We start from the raw sequence: 21,556 nt of genomic DNA, 5'->3' as shown, positions 1-21,556 counted from the left end.
TTACAGAATTTTTTAAAATTTTTTTTTTGAAGATTTTATCAGAGCGAGAGACACAAGCAGGGAGAGCATCAGAGGGAGAGGGAGAAGCAGGCTCCCCGCTGAGCAGGGAGCCCCATGTGGGGCTCCAACCCCAGATTCAGGATCATGACCTGAGCCGAAGGCAGATGCTTACCAACTGAGTCAACCAGATGCCCCTGTTTAAAGTTTATGTGAATATCCTCTGAAGGCTCTCTGAATCATCAGATGATAGGACAAAACCTTTATTACTTTTCAATAACTGGAGGAAAGAAAAACTTTTCTGACTTTTTTATTCCACTTGTGGCTTATGCTCTGTGAACTGTTTTTCTATTAGGGAGCCTTCTAGCTTATTTTATTTACGATGATGAAAGTCCCTTGGCTTCCTGTTGTCTTTCCTATTCCAAATTCTCCTGTTTTGATGATCCTTAGATACTGTTTACCTCAGTATGATCCCTAGATACTGTTTACTTTTAGGCTTAATTTGGTTTGAAGAGATGCCATCTATACCCATGGATTTCTTTATCTTCTGTGGTATCTTACCAGTTTTATCAGGTTTGATGTGGGATGAAAAGAAATCCTCAATTTTCGCAGTAACTCCTGAAGTATGGTTCTGGGACTGGCAATAGGAGCATCATCTGGGAACTTATCAGAAATGCAAATTCTCAAGTGCTGCCCTAAGCCTACTAAATCAGAAACTCTGGGTATGCTGCCCAGCAGTCATCATCTCTTCCAGGTGTTGAATGGCTTCTTACCATTAGTGATTTGAGGTCTTTGAGATCCATGTGACTGTAGATTGATCCACCCATCATTTCTTTTTACTACCAGTATTCAAAACTGTATTTTTTTATATTGAGAAAAACTCAGTGAATGTATACCATTGAAGTATTCTCTCATAATTCTGAAGTACTTTAGTTGAACTTGCACTTGATATTTATTGCATTGTCAAAGAAGTACTGTCAAAGAAATAGTTTAGAACAAGATTCTGTGCTTTTGCTTCCCTCCCTTCCTCATCCTCCTCTTGGTTCTTCTCTCCAATGTAATGTGATAATTTAGAAAGGTTACTGTATTACTGTACATGGGATTTGACAGCATTGCATATCAGGTAAACCATTTAATTTAACCCCCCCAATTCCCTGTGAATTAGATAATAGTTTTTTCTCAAATTTTGCAGAGAAGAAAACTGGGGCTTAGGAAAGTTAATTTGTGAAGGTGACACCACAGAACAACCCAAATCTAGGCCTTGCTAGTAACAAAGCTCTTAAGGACATAGTATTACCATTAATCGCATTTCTCTAGTTGTGCTTTTCCTTACTCTTTAAGAATTTGCATTTATCTTAAATTTGATATACAAATATTTTTTTTTCTGGACTTCTCACGGTTCTGATTTGAATAATGTATTTTTTTTAAATTTCATCACTTGTGACTGTCTAAGAAACACTAAAAATTTCTAGAAAAAATTCGGTGTCTTCACCTTCACTTCCTTTGCTTTTACTTTTTTCTGGTTTAATTTTAAAAATGAAAACCTTTTCATATATTCAGTAGAAGATTTAGAGTCTATATTGCCAGATTTTTAGACATGCTAAAATGCATCTAGTAACTTCAAGTTTGAAATAAGTAGGAAGACTATTCCAATCATGGCAAAATTGTTAGAAGAAGTGAAAGTGTAGATATTGACTAGTAATTTTAATCTTCATTTGAAATATTCCTCTTAACCCCAAGTCTTAATTGAAGGCAGCAAGTAAAAGATAAATAGACCACCTTAATTCCGGAAAGGAGAATATATTACTAATCGTTTTTTTAATGTGGTCCTAGCAAGCTGTCAGTCGATTATAAAAAGATAAAAATGCTTGATGCTCTTTGTCTAGCAGTAATTGACTTTTTGTGAGTTCAGATGTTGATTTATAGACCTTTTTCACAGTTAGGAGTATTTTAAGCCACAGTGAAGATATCTTTTCGTGTTGATAAAAGGATTTCCCCGCCACATACAGTTCTTATTTAAGAGAAGAAATAATAAAATAAGTAGAATAAAGTAAAAATTGTTAATGTAAAGATTCTCAAAGTGCCTTGCGTAGACATAGGCTGCTAGAAGATGCCCTAGGGCAGCTGAGAAGACCGCTTTTCTCTTAAGAAAAAATATTCTTAAGGGATAAGACAATTGAGTACTCTGTTCTTGAGTTTCCAATTTGGGATCTAGGAGCCAGAAGCTCTTTGGACAGGCCCTGGCTACATGGCTTATACATAAGGGGGAGACAGATTTGCTTGCTATCAGTCTGTCAAAGCCTTGCCCAGATTATCCTGTTAGCATTTCCAGAGAAGAATAAAACAGCATTCCAAGGGTTGGCGTCTAATTGTCAGTATGTAAAATTAATAAATATGAGTTAATGAGTTATTAAGTGAGTTAAATACAAAGCGCTTGTAACAGTTCCTGGTATATAAGCAAACACTGCTTAAGTTCTTATTACCAGACTAGTAAAAGATTGCTATTGGAAAACAGTGCTAAGAAAATTAGATCTTTTAGCCAAAGGTATTTATCTGTGACTGTGTTGCCCTGAGGAAGAATTTTAAAAAAGTTCTCTTTTTTTTATTAGTATATATGTATTTTCCATTCGCATTATCACTGCCAATTGTATTTTGGATATTGTGCTAAAATGCTTGGAATTTTAAAACATGCTGTTTTGGGATACTGGCAGTTAAGTGGACAATCTTTTTAACTATAATTTAATTATGGATGAAGAGAAATAAAGGCAATTATCGATGTTCACAGAAGAGGCATTTTACCTACCCTCTAATGATTGTGTATGTATGATGAGTAGAGCAAGAAAGCGAAGGCATTCTGGAAGGTGATGATCCTGTGGGATGGATGGGGGAGGGAAACATTCTGTATAAAGGAATCATATAGATTAAAAAAGAAAAAAAGGTAAGGAAGGTAATGCGAACAGTAGATTCAAGGGAAAGGTACGAGTTAGTTGTCTGTAAGAACCATATACCGTGTGGTATGAGAATTGGAATAAGCCTGTAGTTAGACAAAGAACTGTTGAGATTTTTTTCAGTTTATTGAAAAATAATTGACATACATTAATGTGTATGAGTTGAAGGTATACCGACGATTTGGTTTACATATATTAAGAAATGAAACACAAGATTCAGCTGAGAGTTTTTAAAGTTTGAGAAATTGGGACATTTTCATGTTTTAAAACTTGTGTTTATTTTGATTCTGTAATAGTAAATTCTTAAAGAATCTCTTCAAGCCAGTAATGTTTTGTATTCATGCTTTTTTTGTTTTTAAGGATTTCAGTTTGTTAAAATGAGCAGTCGTAAATCAAAGAGTAACAACTTAATACATGCAGAGTACCTGTCACAGGTTAGTATATATTTTCATTAACCTCAAAGTCTGTTATCATGCAAAGCTGATCAGAGAAATAGTAATCTTCTTAATTTGAATTCTCCCCTTAACACTTACGAAGAATCACCCTTTCCATTCTCAAGGAGAGACTGTCTTACACTACTTTCATCCTTTGTAAGTCTTTAGATAGTTGGAATCCTAACTTTACTCCTGTCTTCCCAAATGTGTCCTAATTTCAGTTTAATTAAGAATTCTGTACTTCATTTGTTAAATTTATTCCTATTTTATTTCTTGTGACGCTGTTATAAATGGAATTGTTTTCTTAATTTTTTTATTTGTTCATTGCATGTGTATCTAAATGCAGTTGATTTTTATATGTAATCTTGTATCCTGCAGCCTTGCCACACTTACTAGTTCTAATAGTTTTTAGTTTATTCTTTAGTTTTTTAATAAGATAATGCCATCTACAAATACAGTTTAACTTCCTTTTCAATCTGGTTGACTTTATTTTTTTATTGTCTAATTTCCCTGGCTAGAATTTTCAGTACAATATTGAGTAAACAACAACAAAAACAGACATTCTTGTTTTGTTTTTGATTTTGAGGAAATACATTCAGTCTTTCACCATTGATGTGATGTTAGCTATAGGTTTTTATAGATGCCCTTTATCGGGTTGAGGATGTTGTCCTTTTTTCCTAGTATATTGAGTGTTTTTATCATGAACATTTAATATTATCTTAAGTACATACTGTATTCCAAGTGTTGAGCATATATCTGTGTGTCTGTCTCTTAAGAAATATAGTAGGGAATAGGTATAATAACTCTGTCCTGGCATTTCTGTTTATCTGACTTGACCAGAACTATAGTTTTTTCTAATCAAAACTAAATGTATGTTATTGGCATCCCTCATGTAAGACCTTAACTTTTTTTTGGAAGGAAGATGTTTAACTCTGTTTTATGAAAAATTTTTAGCTGAAGTATAATTTACATATCCTAGTAAAGTGCACAAATCTTCCACTTACAGCTTAATTTCTATACACGTGTACATCTGTTTAACCTTCATCTCAGATCACTTTCAGATTTTTGAACCTTTCACTGTTCACTACAGCTTCACTTCACTTTATCCCTTAGATTTTATACATAGTTGTTGCCTCTCATTAGACTTTAATGAAATTTGGAAAAGCAAAGGACTGAGGTTTATCTTTTGATTTCTAATGATCTTATCTAGGTAGAGGAATATACAATATGATTAGTATTATGATTATATATGCTCATTTAAGTGTTTTATAGGTACCAGCTATTACCTATACAATACTTATATTACAGACAAGACTACCTTATTTAATCTTGAGAACAGGCCTGCCAGAAAACTATTACTGTTCCATTTTATAGACTAAAAAAATTAAGATTTAGAAAAGTGTAACTTTAAAATCCACATAATTGGCTCTTTTGGCATCACTCCTCTTATTCTTTCCCCTTCTTATATAATGATAATTAGGATTATTTTATTACCACTGAGTAATTTGCTTTGCTTAGCCTCTGGTACATATAAACAGAACTCAGATTTTATCTTTTGGTACATGAAGAATCAGTCCCATGCTGTCAGTCTGAGAGAAGCAAATAATCTTGGAAGCTTCTTGTTTCTGATGATGGGACCAAATGTGAAATAGCCTCCTAAGCTTTTTGTCTTTGAAAGATTTCTGTATGAGCAGCAGATGCAGAAAAGGAATCCTTTAGTGGTCTGTCTTTTTAAAGAATGTGCTAGATTATCTGACATAATTTTTCACAACTCAGTCTAAGCCCTTTATTCTAAGGCAAACTGAAAATTTAGGTCCTTACAAGAATTTTTTTTCTTCATTCATTCTAGTGATTCCTCATTTTATAGGTATAGATAAATCTTAATTTCTTCCGTGTAATTGAGCATTTCCTTATATGCTGAATTACTACTTTTTTAAGTGTGTCATTTCTTTCCAGTTTATTTGCACTGTTTCTTTAGGCATGGATCATGCTCTTTTAGTAGTAGCATGCTCTGCTTCTAATAGGTCCTATAGGTCCAGTAACTATATGGACTTTTAAACTTCCTTTATTTTCTCAGAATCCTGACTTTTATGACTGGTGCAAATGGATAGGGCTTGGGTTAAGCCAGTTCAGATTTGTTTGGTCTCTAAAGATTGAGGTGTGGTTCATAAGCATTATTAGGTGAGATTACATTATTAGATTCTCTCCTGTCTTTTTTCCTTGGCTGATACGTTACATACAAAGTGAAGTATTCATTTATTCACACGCAATAAAACAGCCCTCAAATTGCTGATGTGGCTAAAGTAAGTAATTCTTTCTCTTGTTGAACCTCACAAGTAAATTCTCATCCTTCCTCTGGGACTTGAGATAGGTGAAAAGAACCGTTAATTTTACAACTCATGGAAATGGTACCGGAACTCTTGAAGACAAGTTCTTTGGGGAGGGTTGAATAGATTCATTAATACCTAATTCTGACTGCTGTAAATATATATTCTCATTCATTTTTTATTTTGTGTGTAACATTTTCATTTATATTTATTCACTTTGTTTTTATAAGGTACAAAGAATTTTACGGGAAAAATTTTGTCATCAGAGCCCACATAGTAACTTATTTGGAGTACAAGTACAATACAAGTAAGTTTAGCTATCCCTTTGTGTGCTATAAACCTACTTAAAGATGCCCTTAGGTTTTGCAAAAATTATCTTACACAGATTTTATCTTGAATAAGGCTGACAGATACTTTTGTAGAGATAAAAAAATTCTTCCTTTATAGAAACACTGAATATTATAAAGCAAGAGCAGATATAAGTATTTCCATAATGAGAAAGCTCCTTACCTTTCAATCTTGTGTTGCTTCTGTCATCTGGTATTACGGAGAGAATTCTGAGCGTTTTGCACCTAAATACTCGACAGCCAATTGTGGAGTGAAAGCTCCCAATTGCCACTGTCGTCTCTTGTCCCATACCATCAGAAAGCCAAGATATTTCAAACTTACTTGGTTTCCTCTTGAGGTTTCCAGAGAATCCATATTGACCTACCCTCTCTTCTGTGTTTTTCTTTGTAGGACTATATAGAGCATAAGTCCAGTGCCCAGAGAGAGAGAAAAAGGGAATGCTTATTTTCTGTGCATATTCAAATTCAACTTTTAAATAGTATTACCTAGCAAATTATTCCAGCTTCCTTTTTAAATTTTGGCTTATTTATGTCATTTCAGACACTTAATTGAGCTGCTGAAAAGAACTGCTATCCATGGAGAAAGTAACTCTGTTCTCATTATTGGACCCCGAGGATCAGGAAAGACCATGGTAAAACTATTGATTTCTGGTATTTTCTTGTTTGTGTAGGCATGTGATGATTCTTATAGACAGTACTGAAAATATTTTTTATTATTTTCATTATCTTATTTCCTTTTTTTTTTCCTTTAAATCATAGACACGCAAAGACATGCAAAGCCTTAAAAATTAGGGTGGTATATTTGAGTTGAGCATATTGTTTTTACCTTATTTTTCTCCACAGTAACAAATTTTCAGTTGATACTTTTTCCATCATGGCCTTTTGTCTGTGAAGAATTTGTGATTGCCAGTAGAAAAAACAAATTAGCATTTATTGAGCATGTTCCTTGTGCCTTTTATCTATGTTCTGTACCTTATCTTATACTTTTTATCTGTGTTATCATTTATTCTTTACACCAACCCTGCAAGGTAGGCATTGTTTCTGTTTATAAATTAGGTAACTGTCATAACATGCATTCTTTTTTTCCCTGTTGTTTAACCCTACCTCAAGTAATTTTTTTCATATGTACAGTCACGTCTTCTAGAATTCTTTTCTACTTTCCATCTTTATCTTATTTGCGTAGTTACCTCAAGAAGATTCTCTTGCTTTTTCGCCTCGTTTTTTCTTTTCACATTCTTTATTCAATATATGAGACAAATTATGACTGTTACATTGAATATATTACTATTAAGGTTCAGTACTTGGGCTCTATGAAAGCTCTTTTCTGCTATATTCCATGCAGTGAATTTAGATTTCTCAGTAACATGCTTTTTTTATTATGTATAGAAGTAAAATTATGTATTAAGTAAAGTTATATAAATTAGAAGTAAGATTGTTTTTAAAGCAATAAATGGTGACTGTATATTAGGTAAAGTGAGGAAGTGACTTTACAGTTTTACTGTAATCACCCATTTCCCGTGGGGATATAAATCTAGGTAATTTCTTTTTTAATCTTTGAAGAATTTTTCACGTTTATTATAATATTTACAATAATTTTTTAGTCTTGACTATAATTTGATTCAGTCCTATGCTCAGTCATTTTATACAACCATTATTTCTTTATTCTTGAGTTCTTCAGTATGATTTTCCTTTGTGTTTGACTTCAGTACTGTTTGGGTGGTTTTGACAGGAGACCCATGTGACTGGTATGCCTTTGAGCTATTAGAATATTTAAAATTTTTAACAATCATATTAGCAGTAGAAACACTGTGTAAAGGATATGCACAGAAAAGTCACAGAAAATTAAATATAAATTTGTCTTAAACTTATAAACTTACTTAATTTTACTTATAATTAAGTAAATTAACTAAAAATATTAGCAATTTTTTCTACCAGGTTGACAAACCTGTAAAATTGATAACACTAAAGTTGTGAACTTACAGGGAAATAGACAAGTGTTCCTGCTGGTAGTATAAATTGACATAACTAGAATAATAGACAGCATCTGAGCACATTACAAAGTCATATGCCCTTTGACTCCAACAATATTTGTAGGAATTTACGCTTGTGAAATGATGTATATACAGTTACTCATTGCAACACCATTTGTTAATAGTAAAAGATGAAAAACAACATAAATGTCCATCAACAGAGTACTGGTTAATAAATGCTAGTACGTCCATCCATATAATAGATTATTATGCATCAGTGAAAAGAAGCATTTGTCTGTGGTCCAGAAAAAAAGGGAAGAGAAAAAAAAAACATTTTTATTGGTTTGTACAGGCATGCTTCGTTTTGCTTTGCTTTGTTGCACTTTGCAGATAATTGCATTTTTTACAAATTAGAGGTTTTTGGCAACCCTTTATTGAGCAAGTATGCAGGCACTGTTTTTCCAACAGCATTTGCTTGTATTATCTCTTTGTCACATTTTGGTAATTCTCACAATATTTCAAACATTTTCATTATTATATTTGTCATGGTGATCTGTGATCAGTGATCTTTGATGTTACTATTATAATTGTTTTGGGGTGCCAGAAGCCATGCCTGTATAAGATGGCAAACTTAATGGATAAATGTGTTGGTTCTGACTGCTCCACTCACTGTCCACTCTCCCATCTCTCTCCCTCTCCTTGGGCCTACGTATTCCCTGAGTCACAACAATACTGACATTAGACCAATTAATAACACTATAATGGCCTCTACGTGTTCAAGTAAAAGGGAGAGTCATACATCTCTCACTTTAAATCAAAAGCTAGAAATGATTGAGTTTAGTGAGGAAGTCATGTCAAAAGCCAAGATAGGCTGAAAGCTAGGCCTCTTACACCAAATAGCCAAGCTGTGAATGTAAAGGAAAAGTTTTTGAAGGAAATTAAAAGTGCTACTCCAGTGAACCCACCAAAGATAAGAAAGTGAAACAACCTTATTGCTGATATGGAGAAAGTTTTAGTGGCTTACACATTCCCTTACACCAAAGCCTAATCCAGAGGAAGGCCCTAACTCTGTTCAATTCTGTGAAGACTGAGAGAGATGAGGAAGCTACAGAAGAAAAGTTTGAGCTAGCAGTAGTTGGTTCATGAGGTTTAAGGAAAGTAACCAATTCCAAAACATAAAATTGCAAGGTAAAGCAGCAAGTGGTAATGTAGGAAAAGGGAATGTGATGAATCAAGGACACACACTCTTTTTAGAGTTCCTACTCAGAGGTGATACAGAGCACATCTCCTCACAGTTAACTGGCCAAAGTGTCATGTGGTCGCACCTCATTTCAAGAGAGTAAAGAAGTACATTCCACCTAGGTGACTAGAAGGGAAGTTAACAGAAGTATTTGGTGAATATCACTGATGACCACGACAGCTTGTCTTGAGTTTGTGTGTATGTGTGATTTTTCCCTGTCTAGATACTTAACAGAATTTCTTTATCTTAGCAGTATGAAAATTTCAGACCAATATCTAAGCTTCGGTCATAAAAGCTGATACTCTGTAAACTCCCTTAATATGAATTTAGGTCTTTTTTCAGTACAGGATAATTTTTTTTTCAGTCTTCATTGTTTTATTGTATTTGGAAAATACATCATCATACAAATGTTTGAAAAACACTTTTAGATACTAGTACTTTAATTCTTCAAGAAGCTCATAGTGATACTCTGAGAAAATGAGATCTAAGGAGTCAGTACATTAGACCTATTATTCCATCCTAAACTATGCTTCTTGAAACAAAGTGGCATTACAACAGAGAAGTTGAATCTCAGTGATGTTTACATCGAAGTGTCAGGCCTAAAAATATAACTTGAGCAGCTAATGCCTGAATTTATTCTGAACTTGGAAGTTTGTCCCTAAAAGCATGGAGAAGTTTCAGAAAAAAAGGAAATAGAGTTAGTAAACACTTTTAAAGATGTTTAAATATAAATTAAAACTATACTCCATTTCATTAGTAAATTGGCTAAAATAGATATATTTTTTACCAGGAAAATTAAGCATAAAAGAGAGTTCCCCTATTATAACCACCTCCCCATGCACATACATACAACTTCCCCTATTATTATTATTTTTTATTTTTTATTTTTTTAAAGATTTTATTTATTTATTTGTGAGAGAGAATGAGAGACAGAGAGCACGAGAGGGAGGAGGGTCAGAGGGAGAAGCAGACTCCCTGCTGAGCAGGGAGCCCAATGCGGGACTCGATCCCAGGACTCCAGGATCATGACCTGAGCAGGGAGCCCGATGCGGGACTCGATCCCAGGACTCCAGGATCATGACCTGATCATGGCAGTCGCTTAACCGACTGAGCCACCCAGGCGCCCAACTTCCCCTATTATTAACATCTTCCCTTAGTATGGTACGTTTGTTGAATTTGATGAACCAATATTAATATGTTATTATTAACTTAAGTCCCATAGTTTTCATTAAGGTTCACTCTTTGTAATGAACAATTCTGTGGATTTTAATAAATCTATACTGTCACGTATCCACCATTACAGTGTCATACAAAATAATTCCACCACCCTAAAAATCCCCTGTGCATTACCTACTCATCCTCCCATCCCCAACCCTTGGCAATCCCTAATCTTTTTATTGCCCTCCATAGTTTTGCCTTCTCCAGAATGTCACATAGTTGGAATCATAAAATATATAGCCTTTTCAGATTCACTTCTTCCACTTACCAATATGAGTTTAAGATTCCTCCATGTCATTTCATGGCTTGACAGTCCATTTCTTTTATTTGCTTTATAATATTATATTGTTTGAATGTGCCACTATTTATCCATTCACCTATTAAAGGAAATCTTGGTTGGCTCCAATTTTTGGCAGTTCTGAATAAAGCTATTATAAACACTTGTATATGTAGACAAGAGTCTTCAACTTTATTGGGTAAATACTTAGGAACACCAATGGCTGGATTATATGCTAAGACCATGGATAGCTTCCTAAGAAGCTACTAAGCTGTCTTCCATAGTAACTGTACCGTTTTGCTTTTTTTCACCAGCGGTGAATAAGAGTTTCTGTTGTTATGCATCCTCATTAGCATTTGGTATTGTCAGTGTTTTTAATTTTAGCTATTCTAGTAGATAGGTAGTGGTATCTCAATGCTGTTTTTATTTGCAATCCTCTAATTATGTATGATGTTAAGTATCTTTTCATATGCTTATTTTTCATCTATCTTCGGCAAGGTATTTTATGACCATTTTTGAACTGGGTTGATTGGTTTCTTATTGATATGTTTTAAGAGTTATTTGTATATTTTGGATATGTGTTTTGCAAGTACTTTCTCCAAATCTGTGGTTTATCTTTTAATTCTATTATTAGGTGGCGCTTGGGTGGCTCAGTTGGTTAAGCATCTGCCTTCGGCTCAGGCCATGATCCCAGAGTCCTGGGATCAAGCCCCACGTCGGGCTCCCTGCTCAGCGGGAAGCCTGTTTCTCCCTCTCCCACTCCCCCTGCTTGTGTTTCCTCTCTCACTGTCAAATAAATAAACAAAGTCTTTAAAAAAAAAAAATTCTATTATTAGTTTCCTTGGCAAGCAGTTTTTTCATTTATTTTTAAGATTTTATTTATTTGAGAGAGCACACAAAAGCAGGGGGGAGGGGCCGAGGGAGAGGGAAAAACAGACTCCCCACTGAGCAGGAAGCCCTACGCAGGGCTCAGTCCCAGAACCCTGAGATCATGACCTGAGCCAAACACAGATGCTTACTGAATTGAGCACCCCCAGTTTTTTCATTTTAAAAAAAGTTCAATTTATCAGCTGTTTCTTTCATGAATTGTGACTTTGGTGTTATATCTAAACTTCATCACCGGGACACCTGGGTGGCTCAATTGGTTAAGCGTCTGCCTTCGGCTCAGGTCATGATCCCAGGTTCCTGGGATCGAGTCTCTCATCGGGCTCCCTGCTCAGCAGGGAGCCTGCTTCTCCCTCTGCCTCCACTTCCCCTACTTGTGCTCTCTCTCTTGCTCTCTTGCCCTCTCTGACAATTAAATAAAATCTTTAAAAATAAATAAATAAATAGACTTCATCACCAAACCCATGATCTTCTAGGTTTTCTCCTATGTTTCCTTCTAGAAGTTTTATAGTTCTTAGTGTTTTACATTTGGTTTGGTGATTCATTTTGAGTTAATTTCTTTGAAACCTGTAAGGTCTGTATCTAGATTCTTTTTCTTTCTTTTGGCATATAAATGTTTAAATTGTTTCAGCATTTGTTGATAAGGCTATCTTTTCCTCATTGAATTACCTTTGCTTCTTTTTCAAAGGTCAGTTAATTGTATTTGTGTCAGTCTATTTCTACCTGTCTTAATTACTGTAGCTTTAAAATAAGCCTTAAAGTTGGACAGTGTGTTTTCTAACTTTGTGTGTTTCTTCAATATTGTTTTGGCTATTCTGGGTACTTTGCCTTTTTATATTATATTAACTTTACAATTAATATTAATTTCCAACTAGGAATTTTAGAGTTCAGTTGTAGTTTCAACTATAGATCACATTAGAAAAATTGGTGTCTTAACTATATTGAATTTTCACATTTATGAACATGGAATATCTTTCCATTTATCTTTCTTGGGTCTTTCATTGAGTTTTGTGGTTTTCCTTATATAAGTCTTACATATAGGGCGCCTGGGTGGCTCAGTTGGTTGAGCGACTGCCTTCAGCTCAGGTCATGCATGATCCTGGAGTCCCTGGATCGAGTCCCACATCGGGTTCCCTGCTCAGCAGGGAGTCTGCTTCTCCCTCTGACCCTCCCCCCTCTCATGTGCTCTCTCTCTCATTCTGTCTCAAATAAATAAATAAAATCTTAAAAAAAAAACCTTTAAAAAAAATAAGTCTTACATATATTTCATTAGGTTTATACCTAAGTTTTTAAATATTTTTGATGCTAATGCGAATAGTATTATATTTTTAATTTCAGATTCCAAGTGTTCATTGCTGATATAGCGGAAAGCAAATGACCTTTGTGTGTTATCTTGTATCCTGCAATCTTGCTAGAATTGATCATTGGTTCCAAAAATTTGTCAGTTCTTGGGGATTTTCTACAGACAATTATGTCATCTGCAAATAGAAGAAAGCTTTATTTCTTCCATTCCTGTTTCTTTTTATACCTTTCATTTCCTTCTCTTGTCTTACTGCATTTGTTATTCACAAGCTATGTTTAAGCATTGATCATGAAATTAACTGATATTATACAAACCCTCTTAATATGAATTTAGGTCTGTTTTCTCTAAAGAATAATTTTATTTTGAGTATTTCCTCTCTTTCATTTCTTCCTGTCCTTTCTTAGGATTAAAGTATCCTGTTATTAAGCCTTTATTCTCATTTCTCTGTCTTATTTCTCCATGTTTCTTTCTTTTCTTCCTCTCCCTCAGCATTCTGCCATATCATCAGTGTGATTTTCTTCACCATTTGTTCTATCTTTTGCTTCTTCTAATGTGATATACTGCATTTTAGTTTCTAACAATCCTTCCTTCTTGTCTTCCTCCTTGTCATGCACCTTCTTAGTCTGTTGTTTTGTGTTTATCTAAGTCTGGCTTAAATGGCTCAAAGTATTTATTTTCTAAAATACACATTTTCAGTAGTAATTAATCTTTTTCATCAGTGTACTGTTTCCTTTCTTTCAGGTTACATCCTATGTCAGTTTTTCTGTTTCTTCAGGACTTAAGATGATAGCCATTAACAGAGTATTTATCAGTTAATAAAACAGATAGATTGTTCTTGGTATGCTGACAGTATGCTGCACTCCAATATTGGGAGGTCAAAGAGCTGAGGAGCACTATTTACTTTGGTCACTTTTGTAATTTGTTGTGTGTGGAGTATCTTGAGACATAAAATAGATTGTTTTAGACAAGAACTCTCATGTAAATTTTAATATAAGAAATAAGATTACAATATATTTATAACACTACCTTGTACAGGCTATTTGAAGTACAAAAATTTGGAATCCACAGTTAATTGATAAAGATAACAGTGTGGCTTATTGTATTTCAGACATTTTTATTAAAAAAAATAGATGCAGTTCCAAATGACAGATTGTACCCTGGAAATTGCTCTTCTATATAGAAATTATTGTAGACAAAGAAACAAGTATTTGGAAATCGTAAGAGTAGATAAACATAAAAATCCCTGATTGCTGGCAAGTCTAAATAAACTATGCCAGTATGTTTGTAAAATTCTTAGTTACAAAAACTGTGGAAATGGAGTAGTGATATTGGTTGTCTTGCTTGGTGTAACATCAAATAACCAACTAAATTTTTTTACTATATAATGTAATTTAAAATATTTGGAAAGATACTGTGTTTGTGAAAAATACTGAAATTATATAATTGATTACCTAGGTAGTTACACACAGAGTAAGTTTTAGCAATACCCACATTGGAACTAAAATTATTTGGAGACATATATGCTAATACATTTTAAGTTATCATTTCAGACCATACAAACACATCATGAAAAAGTTGTGAGCTGATCTAGGCAAATCATAATAACTTGTTTGAAATAAAGTCAATGGAAAGAGTGCTATAAACTTGTTTCAACTCTCTTTTAAGTTTTTATTTTAATCACCTGGTGCTCATCATAACAGTTGCACTGCTTAATCCCCATCACCTATTTCACCCGTTCCCCCCATCCACCTCCCCTCTGGTAACCATCAGTTTTTTCTCTGTAGTTAAGAGTCTGTTTCTTGGTTTGCCTCTCTCTCTCTCTTTCCCTTTGCTAGTTTGTTTTGTTTCCTAAATTCCCCATTAGAGTAAAATCATATGGTATTTGTCTTTCTCTGACTTATTTCGCTTAGCATTATACTCTCTACCTCCATCCATGTCATTGCAAATGGCAAGATTTCATTCTTTTTTATGGCTGAATAATATTCCTGTGTGTGTGTGTGTGTGTGTACACACATACATACTGTATCTTCTTTAACCATTCATCTATTGATGGATACTTGGGCTGCTTCCATAATTTGGCTATTGTAAGCATGTATCCCTTTGAATTAGTGCAAGATGGTTCCTTTTTTCTTCACATCCTTGTCAACACCTGTTGTTTCGTGTGTTTTTTATTTTAGCCATTCTGACAGGTGTAACATGGTATCTCATTGTGGTTTTAATTTGCATTTCCCTGATGATGAGTGATGTTGAATATCTTTTCATGTGTCTATTGGCCATCTGTATGTCTTCTTTGAGAAATGTCTGTTCCTGTCTTCAGCCCATTTTTAAATCAGATTATTTGTTTTTTGGGTGTTGAGTTGTGTCAGTTTTTTTTTTTTTTTTAGTTTTATTTTATTATGTTAAGTTAGTCACCATTCATTACATCATTAGCTTTTGATGTAGTATTCCATGATTCATTGTTTGCGTGTAACACCCAGTGCTCCATTCAAAACGTGCCCTCCTTAATACCCATCACTGGGCTAACCCATCCCCCCGCTCACCCCTCCCCTCTAAAACCCTTAGTTTGTTTCTTAGAGTCCATAGTCTCTCATAGTTCGTCTCCCCCTCCGATTCCCCCCCTACATTTTTCCTTTCCTACTATCTTTTTTTTTTTTTTTTTAACATATAATGTATTATTGTTTCAGAGGTACAGGTCTGTGATTCATCAGTCTTACACAATTCACAGCGCTCACCATAGCACATACCCTCCCCAGTGTCTATCACCCAGCCACCCCATCCCTCCCACCCCCCACCACTCCAGCAAACCTGTTTGTTTCCTGGGATTAAGAATTCCTCATATCAGTGAGATCATATGATACTTGTCTTTCTCTGATTGGAGTTGTGTCAGTTCTTTATATATTTTGCATACTAACCCTTTATTAGATATGTCATTTGCAAATAATCTTTTCCCATTCAGTAGGTTGCCTTTTAGTTTTGTTGGTTGTTTCCTTCACTGTGCAGAACTTTTTATTTTGGTGTAATCACAATAGTTTATTCTTGCTTTTGTTTCCCTCACTTCGGGGGCCTGTCTAAAATGAAGTTACTATGGCCTGTGTCTGAGAAATTACTGCCTATGTTCCATTGTAGGATATTTATGGTTTTAGGTCTCACATTTAGGTCTTTGATCAATTTTGAGTTTATTTTTCTGTATGGTGTAAAAAAGTGTCCCAGTTTCATTCTCTTGCATGTTGCTCTCCAGTTTTCCCAGCACCAGTTGTTTGTTTTCCTGTTGGATATTCTTTCCTGCTTTGTTGTGGGTTCGTTTCTGGGTTTTCTATTCTTTTCCATTGATCTAATGGTCTATTTTTTTTACCATTATCATAATGTTTTGATTAATACAGCTTTGTAATATAACTTGAAGTCTCAAATTGTGATGCTTCCAGCTTTCCTTTTCTTTTTCAAGATTGTTTTGGCTGTCTGGGGTCTTTTGTGGTTCCATAGAAATTTTGGGGTTGTTTGTTGTAGCTCTGTGAAAAATGCTGTTGGTATTGACAGGGATTACATTAAATTTGTAGATTGCTTTGGATAGTGTAGACATTTTAGCAATATTTGTTCTTCCAGTACATCAGCATGGAATTTCTTTCCATTTCTTTGTGTTGTCTTCAATTTCTTTCATTAGTTTTTTATAGTTTTCAAAGTATAGGTCTTTCACCTTCTTAGTTGTATTTATTCCTAGATATCTTATTATTTTTGGTGCAATTGTAAATTTTGGTACAAATTACAAAAAATTGTAAATTTTTCATGTATTGTTTTCTTAATTTCTCTTTCTACTGCTTCATTATTGGTGTTTAGAAATGTAACAGATTTCTCTACCTTGATTTTTGTATCCTGCAACTTTACTGACTTCATTTATTAGTTTTAGCAGTTTTTTGTTGCAGTCTTTTGGGTTTTCTATATATAGTATCATGTCATCTGCAAATAGTGAAAAGTTTTACAGCTTCCTCACCTATTTGGATGTCTTTTATTTCCATTTGTTTTCTAATTGCTGTGGCTAAGACTTCCCAGTAGTATGTTGAATAAAAGTGGTGAGAGTGAGGGGTGGCTGTGTTAATCAAGCATCTGCCTTTGGCTCGGGTCATGATCCCAGGGTCCTGGGTTCAAGCCCCACATGGGGCTCCTTGCTCAGCAGGGAGCCTGCTTCTCCCTCTGCCACTCACCTTGCTTATGCTCTCTCGCTCTCTCATATCCATAAGTAAATGGGTAAAATCTTAAAAAAAAAAAAAAATAGTGGTGAGAATGGACATCCTTATCTTTTTCCTCACTTTAGGGAAAAGGCTCTCAGTTTTTCCCCCATTGAGGATGGTGTTAGCTGTTGGTTTTTCATATATGGCTTTTTTTATATTCAGGTATATTCCCCCTAAACCTACTTTGTTGAGAGTTTTTATATTGAATGGATGTTGTACTTTGTCAAATGCTTTTTCTGCATCTACTGACATGATCATATAGTTCTTATCCTTTCTCTTACTATGTGTTGTATCACGTTGATTGATTTGCAAATATTGAACCACCCTTGCAACCCAGGAATAAATCCCACTTGATCATGGTGAATTTTTTTTTTTTTTTTTAATGTATTGTTGGATTCGGTTTGCTAGTATTTTGTTGAGGATTTTTGCATCTAGGTTCATCAGAAATCTTGGCCTGTAGTTCTTTTTCTGTGGTGTCCTTATCTGGTTTTGGTATCAGGGTAATGCTGCCCTCATAGAATGAATTTGAAGTTTTCTTTCCTTTTCTATTTTTTTTTAATACTTTGAGAAGCATAGGTATTAACTGTTCTTTAAGTGTTTGGTAGAATTTGCCCAAGAAGCCATCTGGCCCTGGACTTTTGTTTCTTGGGAGTTTTTTTTTTTTTTTAAAGATTTTATTTATTTATTTGCGAGAGAGAGAATGAGAGACAGAGAGCACAAGAGGGAGGAGGGTCAGAGGGAGAAGCAGACTCCCCGCTGAGCAGGGAGCCCGATGCGGGACTCGATCCCGGGACTCAAGGATCATGACCTGAGCCGAAGGCAGTCGCTTAACTGACTGAGCCACCCAGGCGCCCCTCTTGGGAGTTTTTTGATTACTGATTCAGTTTTCTTGCTGGCAATCGGACTTTTCTAATTTTCTATTTCTTCCTTTTTCAGTTTTGGTAGGTTATATGTTTCTAGGAATTTATCCATATTTTCTAGGTTGTCCAGTGTTGGCATATAGTTTTTTGTAATATTCTTCTATAATTGCTTGTAGTTTTTGGTGTTTGTTATTTCTCCTCTCTCATTTGTGATTTTTGTTTATTTGGGTCTTTTCGATGTTTTTCTTGAAAGTCTGGCTAGAGGTGTATCAGTTTTATTGATTTTTTTTTTTCTCCCCAAAGAACCAGCTCCCAGTGTCATTGATCTGTTCTATTGGGGTGTTTTTTTGTTTGTTTGTTTGTTTCTATTGCATTTATTTCTGCTCTAATCTTTATTATTTCCTTACTTCTGCTGGTTTTAGGGTTTTTTGTTCTTTTTCTAATTCCATTAGGTATAAGCTTATGTTTACTTGAGATTTTTCTTGCTTCTCGAGGTAGGCCGGTATTGCTATAGGCCCTCTTAAAACCGCTTTTACTGCATCCCAAAGGTTTTTAAACTCTTGTGTGTTTCATATTCGTTTCCATGTACTTTTTTCTGTCTTCTTTGATTTCCTGGTAGACCCACTCATTGTTTAGTAGCATGTTATTTAACCTCCATGTATTTGTGGTTTTTTGAGATTTTTCCTTGTGGTTGACTTCTAGTTTCATAGCATTGTCGTCATAAAAGTTGCATGGTATGACTCTGATTTTTTTTTTTAATTTGTTGAGGCTTGTTTTATGGCCTAATATGTGATCTACTCTGGAGAATGTTCGATGTGCACTTGAGAAGAATGTGTATTCTGTTGTTTTAGGATGGAATGTTCTGACTTAAATCCTTCTGGTCCAGTGTGTTATTCAAAGCCATTGTGTCCTTGTTGGTTTTCTGTTTAGATGATTTGTCCATTGATGTAAGTGGGGTGTTAAAGTCCGCTACTATTATATTATTATTGATTATTTCCTTTATATTTCTTAACTATTTTATGTATTGGCGTGCTCCCATGTGGGTGTATAAATATTTATTATTGTTATAACTTGCTGGATTGTCCCCTTTATTATTATATAGTGTCCTTCTTAGTCTCTTGTTACAACCTTTGTTTTAAAGTTTATTTTTTCTAATAAAAGTATTGCTACACTGGCTTTCTTTTGACATCTATTTGCATCATAAATGTTTCTCCACCCCCTCACTTTCAATCTGCAGGGATCTTTAGGTCTAAAGTGTAAGCTGCTCTTGTAAGCAGCATATGGATGGGTCTTGTTTTTCTGTCCATCTGTTACCGTACGTCTTTTGATTGGAGCATTTAGTCCATTTGCATTCGGAGTAGTTATTGATAGATATGTATTTAGTCCTATTTTATTACTTACTTTGTGCTTGTTTCTGAAGATTTTCTCTTATCCTTTCTTATCTTTCTCTCTTTCATGGTTTGCTGGTTTTCTTTAGTGATAGATTTGGATTTCTTTCTCTTTATTCTTTGCATATTTATTAGTGGTTTTGATTTGTGGTTACCATTACATTTGTGTATAACATCTTCTGCATATAGCAGTCTATATTAAGTTGATGGTTGTTCAAGTTTGAACCCATTCTTTATTCCTCTCCTCCCTGCATTTTAGGTTTATGGTGTCATATTTTACATCCTTTTATTTTGTGAATCCCTTGACTGATTTTTTACAGGAATATTCATTTTACTGGGTTTGTGATCCCTACCTTTGTCCTGTCACTTTTGGTCTCTTCTTTCCACTCAGAGACCTCTCTAATATCTCCTGCAGGGCTCTTTTAGTGGTCATGAGCTCCTTTAGTTTTTATTTGGGAAACTCTTTATTTCTTCTTCTATTGTGAATGATAGCCCTGCTGGAAAGAGTACTTTTGGCTGCATATTTTTCCCATTCAGCACTTTGCATCTAACATGACACTCCTTTCTGGCTTGGAAAGTTTCTGCTGAAAAATTCACTGATGGCTTTATGGTATTTCCTTTGTGTGTAACTGTCTTTTTGTTTGTTTGTCATGCTGCTTTAATATTTTTTCTTTATCATATTTTCCCATTTTAATTGTATGTGTCTTGGTGTGGATCTACTTTTGTTGATTTTTGTTGGGTTTTCTTTGTGCATCCTGGATCTGGATATTTATTTCCTTCTCCTAATTGGGAACTTTTCAGCTGTTTTTTGAAATAAATTCTTTGCCCCCTTTCCTCTACTCTTTTTCTGGTACTCCTATAATATGAATTTACTATGTTGCATGGGGATGCTGAAGTTCCCTAAGTATATTCTCATTTTGTATAATTCTTTTTTCTCTCTTTTGTTCAGTCTTTTTATTTCCCATTACTTTGTCCATTAGGCTGTTAGTTTGGGCTGTTAGTTTGTTCCTCTGCTTCTTCCAGCCTGCTGTTCATTCCATCAAGCATGTTTCTCATTTCATTTATTGAGCCCTTTATTTCTCCTATGTTATTCCTTATCTCTGTGTTAATGGTCTCATTGATGTGCTCCACTCTTTTCTCAAGTCCAGTGATTATACATATAATCATTGCTTTAAATTCTCCATCACATATGTTACTTATATCTGTTTCATTTCGATCTCTGGCCATGGCCTTGTCATGTTCTTTCATTTGGGACAGATTCCTCTGTCTTCTCATTTTGTCTAAGTCTCTGTATCTGTTTCTGTGTGTTAGGAAAGTCAACTACATCTCATGTTTTTGAGGGCAGTGGCTTTTATAAAAATTATTTCTTTAAATTCAATTTAACTAACATATACTGTATTATTAGTTTCAGAGGTAGAATTAAATAATTCATCAGTTGTATACAACACCCAGTGCTCATTACTTCAAGTGCCCTTCTTAATGCCCATCATGCAGTTACCCCATCCCACCACCCACTTACCCTCAGTTTGTTCCCTATATTAAGAGTCTCTTGTGGTTTGCTTCCCTGTTTTTTCTCTTATTTTATTTTCCCTTCGCTTTCCCTATGTTCATCTATTTAGTTTCTTAAATTCCACATATGAATGAACTCATATGGTATTTGTCTTTGTCTGACTGGCTTATTTCACATAGCATAATATCCTCCAATTCCATCCACGTCATTGGAAATGGCAAGATTTCATTCTTTTTGATGGCTGAATAATATTCTGTTGTCTATATATACTACATCTTCTTTATCCATTCATCTGTCGTTGGACATTTGGGCTCTTCCCATGCTTTGGCAACTGTAGACATTGCTGCTATAAACAGGGTACATGTACCCTTCGAATCAATATGTTTGTGTCCTTTGGATAAATACCTAGTAGTGCAGTTGCTGGGTTGTAGGGTAGCTCTCTTTTTAACTTTTTGAGGAAACTCCGTACTGTTTCCCAGAGTGGCTGTACCAGTTTGCATTCCCACGAACAGTGTAAGAGGGTTCCCCTTTCTGCACATCGTTGCCAATATCTGTTTCTGTTGTTTCCTGAGTTGTTAATTTTAACCATTCTGACTGGTGTGAGGTGGTATCTCATTGTGGTTTTGATT

At 34.7% G+C, this 21,556-nt stretch overlaps 1 protein-coding gene across 13 annotated transcripts in view; it reads left to right on the top strand.

Moving 5' to 3' along the window:
• The window catches only part of ORC4 (origin recognition complex subunit 4), a 94,942-nt gene that overhangs the window by 33,187 nt on the left and 40,199 nt on the right, over positions 1-21,556 (top strand). For 8 of the 13 annotated variants that reach the window (XM_064586501.1, XM_064586502.1, XM_064586510.1 and 5 more), the window contains 3 exons: positions 3,306-3,379; positions 5,937-6,013; positions 6,595-6,685. In XM_064586501.1, coding sequence (XP_064442571.1) covers positions 3,323-3,379; positions 5,937-6,013; positions 6,595-6,685 — 225 coding nt within the window. In that variant the 5' untranslated portion in view covers positions 3,306-3,322. The remainder of the gene's footprint in view (positions 1-3,305; positions 3,380-5,936; positions 6,014-6,594; positions 6,686-21,556) is intronic. The other 5 variants (XM_064586505.1, XM_064586503.1, XM_064586504.1 and 2 more) reach the window with 3 other exon arrangements.

This window comes from Mirounga angustirostris, unplaced genomic scaffold, assembly GCF_029215605.1.
Source record: "Mirounga angustirostris isolate CCGP_5_RB_7025 unplaced genomic scaffold, mMirAng1.0.hap1 SCAF_3, whole genome shotgun sequence".
Taxonomy (NCBI): Eukaryota; Metazoa; Chordata; class Mammalia; order Carnivora; family Phocidae; genus Mirounga; species Mirounga angustirostris.
The sequence above is the reverse complement of the archived record's forward strand: the minus strand, read 5'-3'. Positions and strand labels throughout refer to the sequence as shown.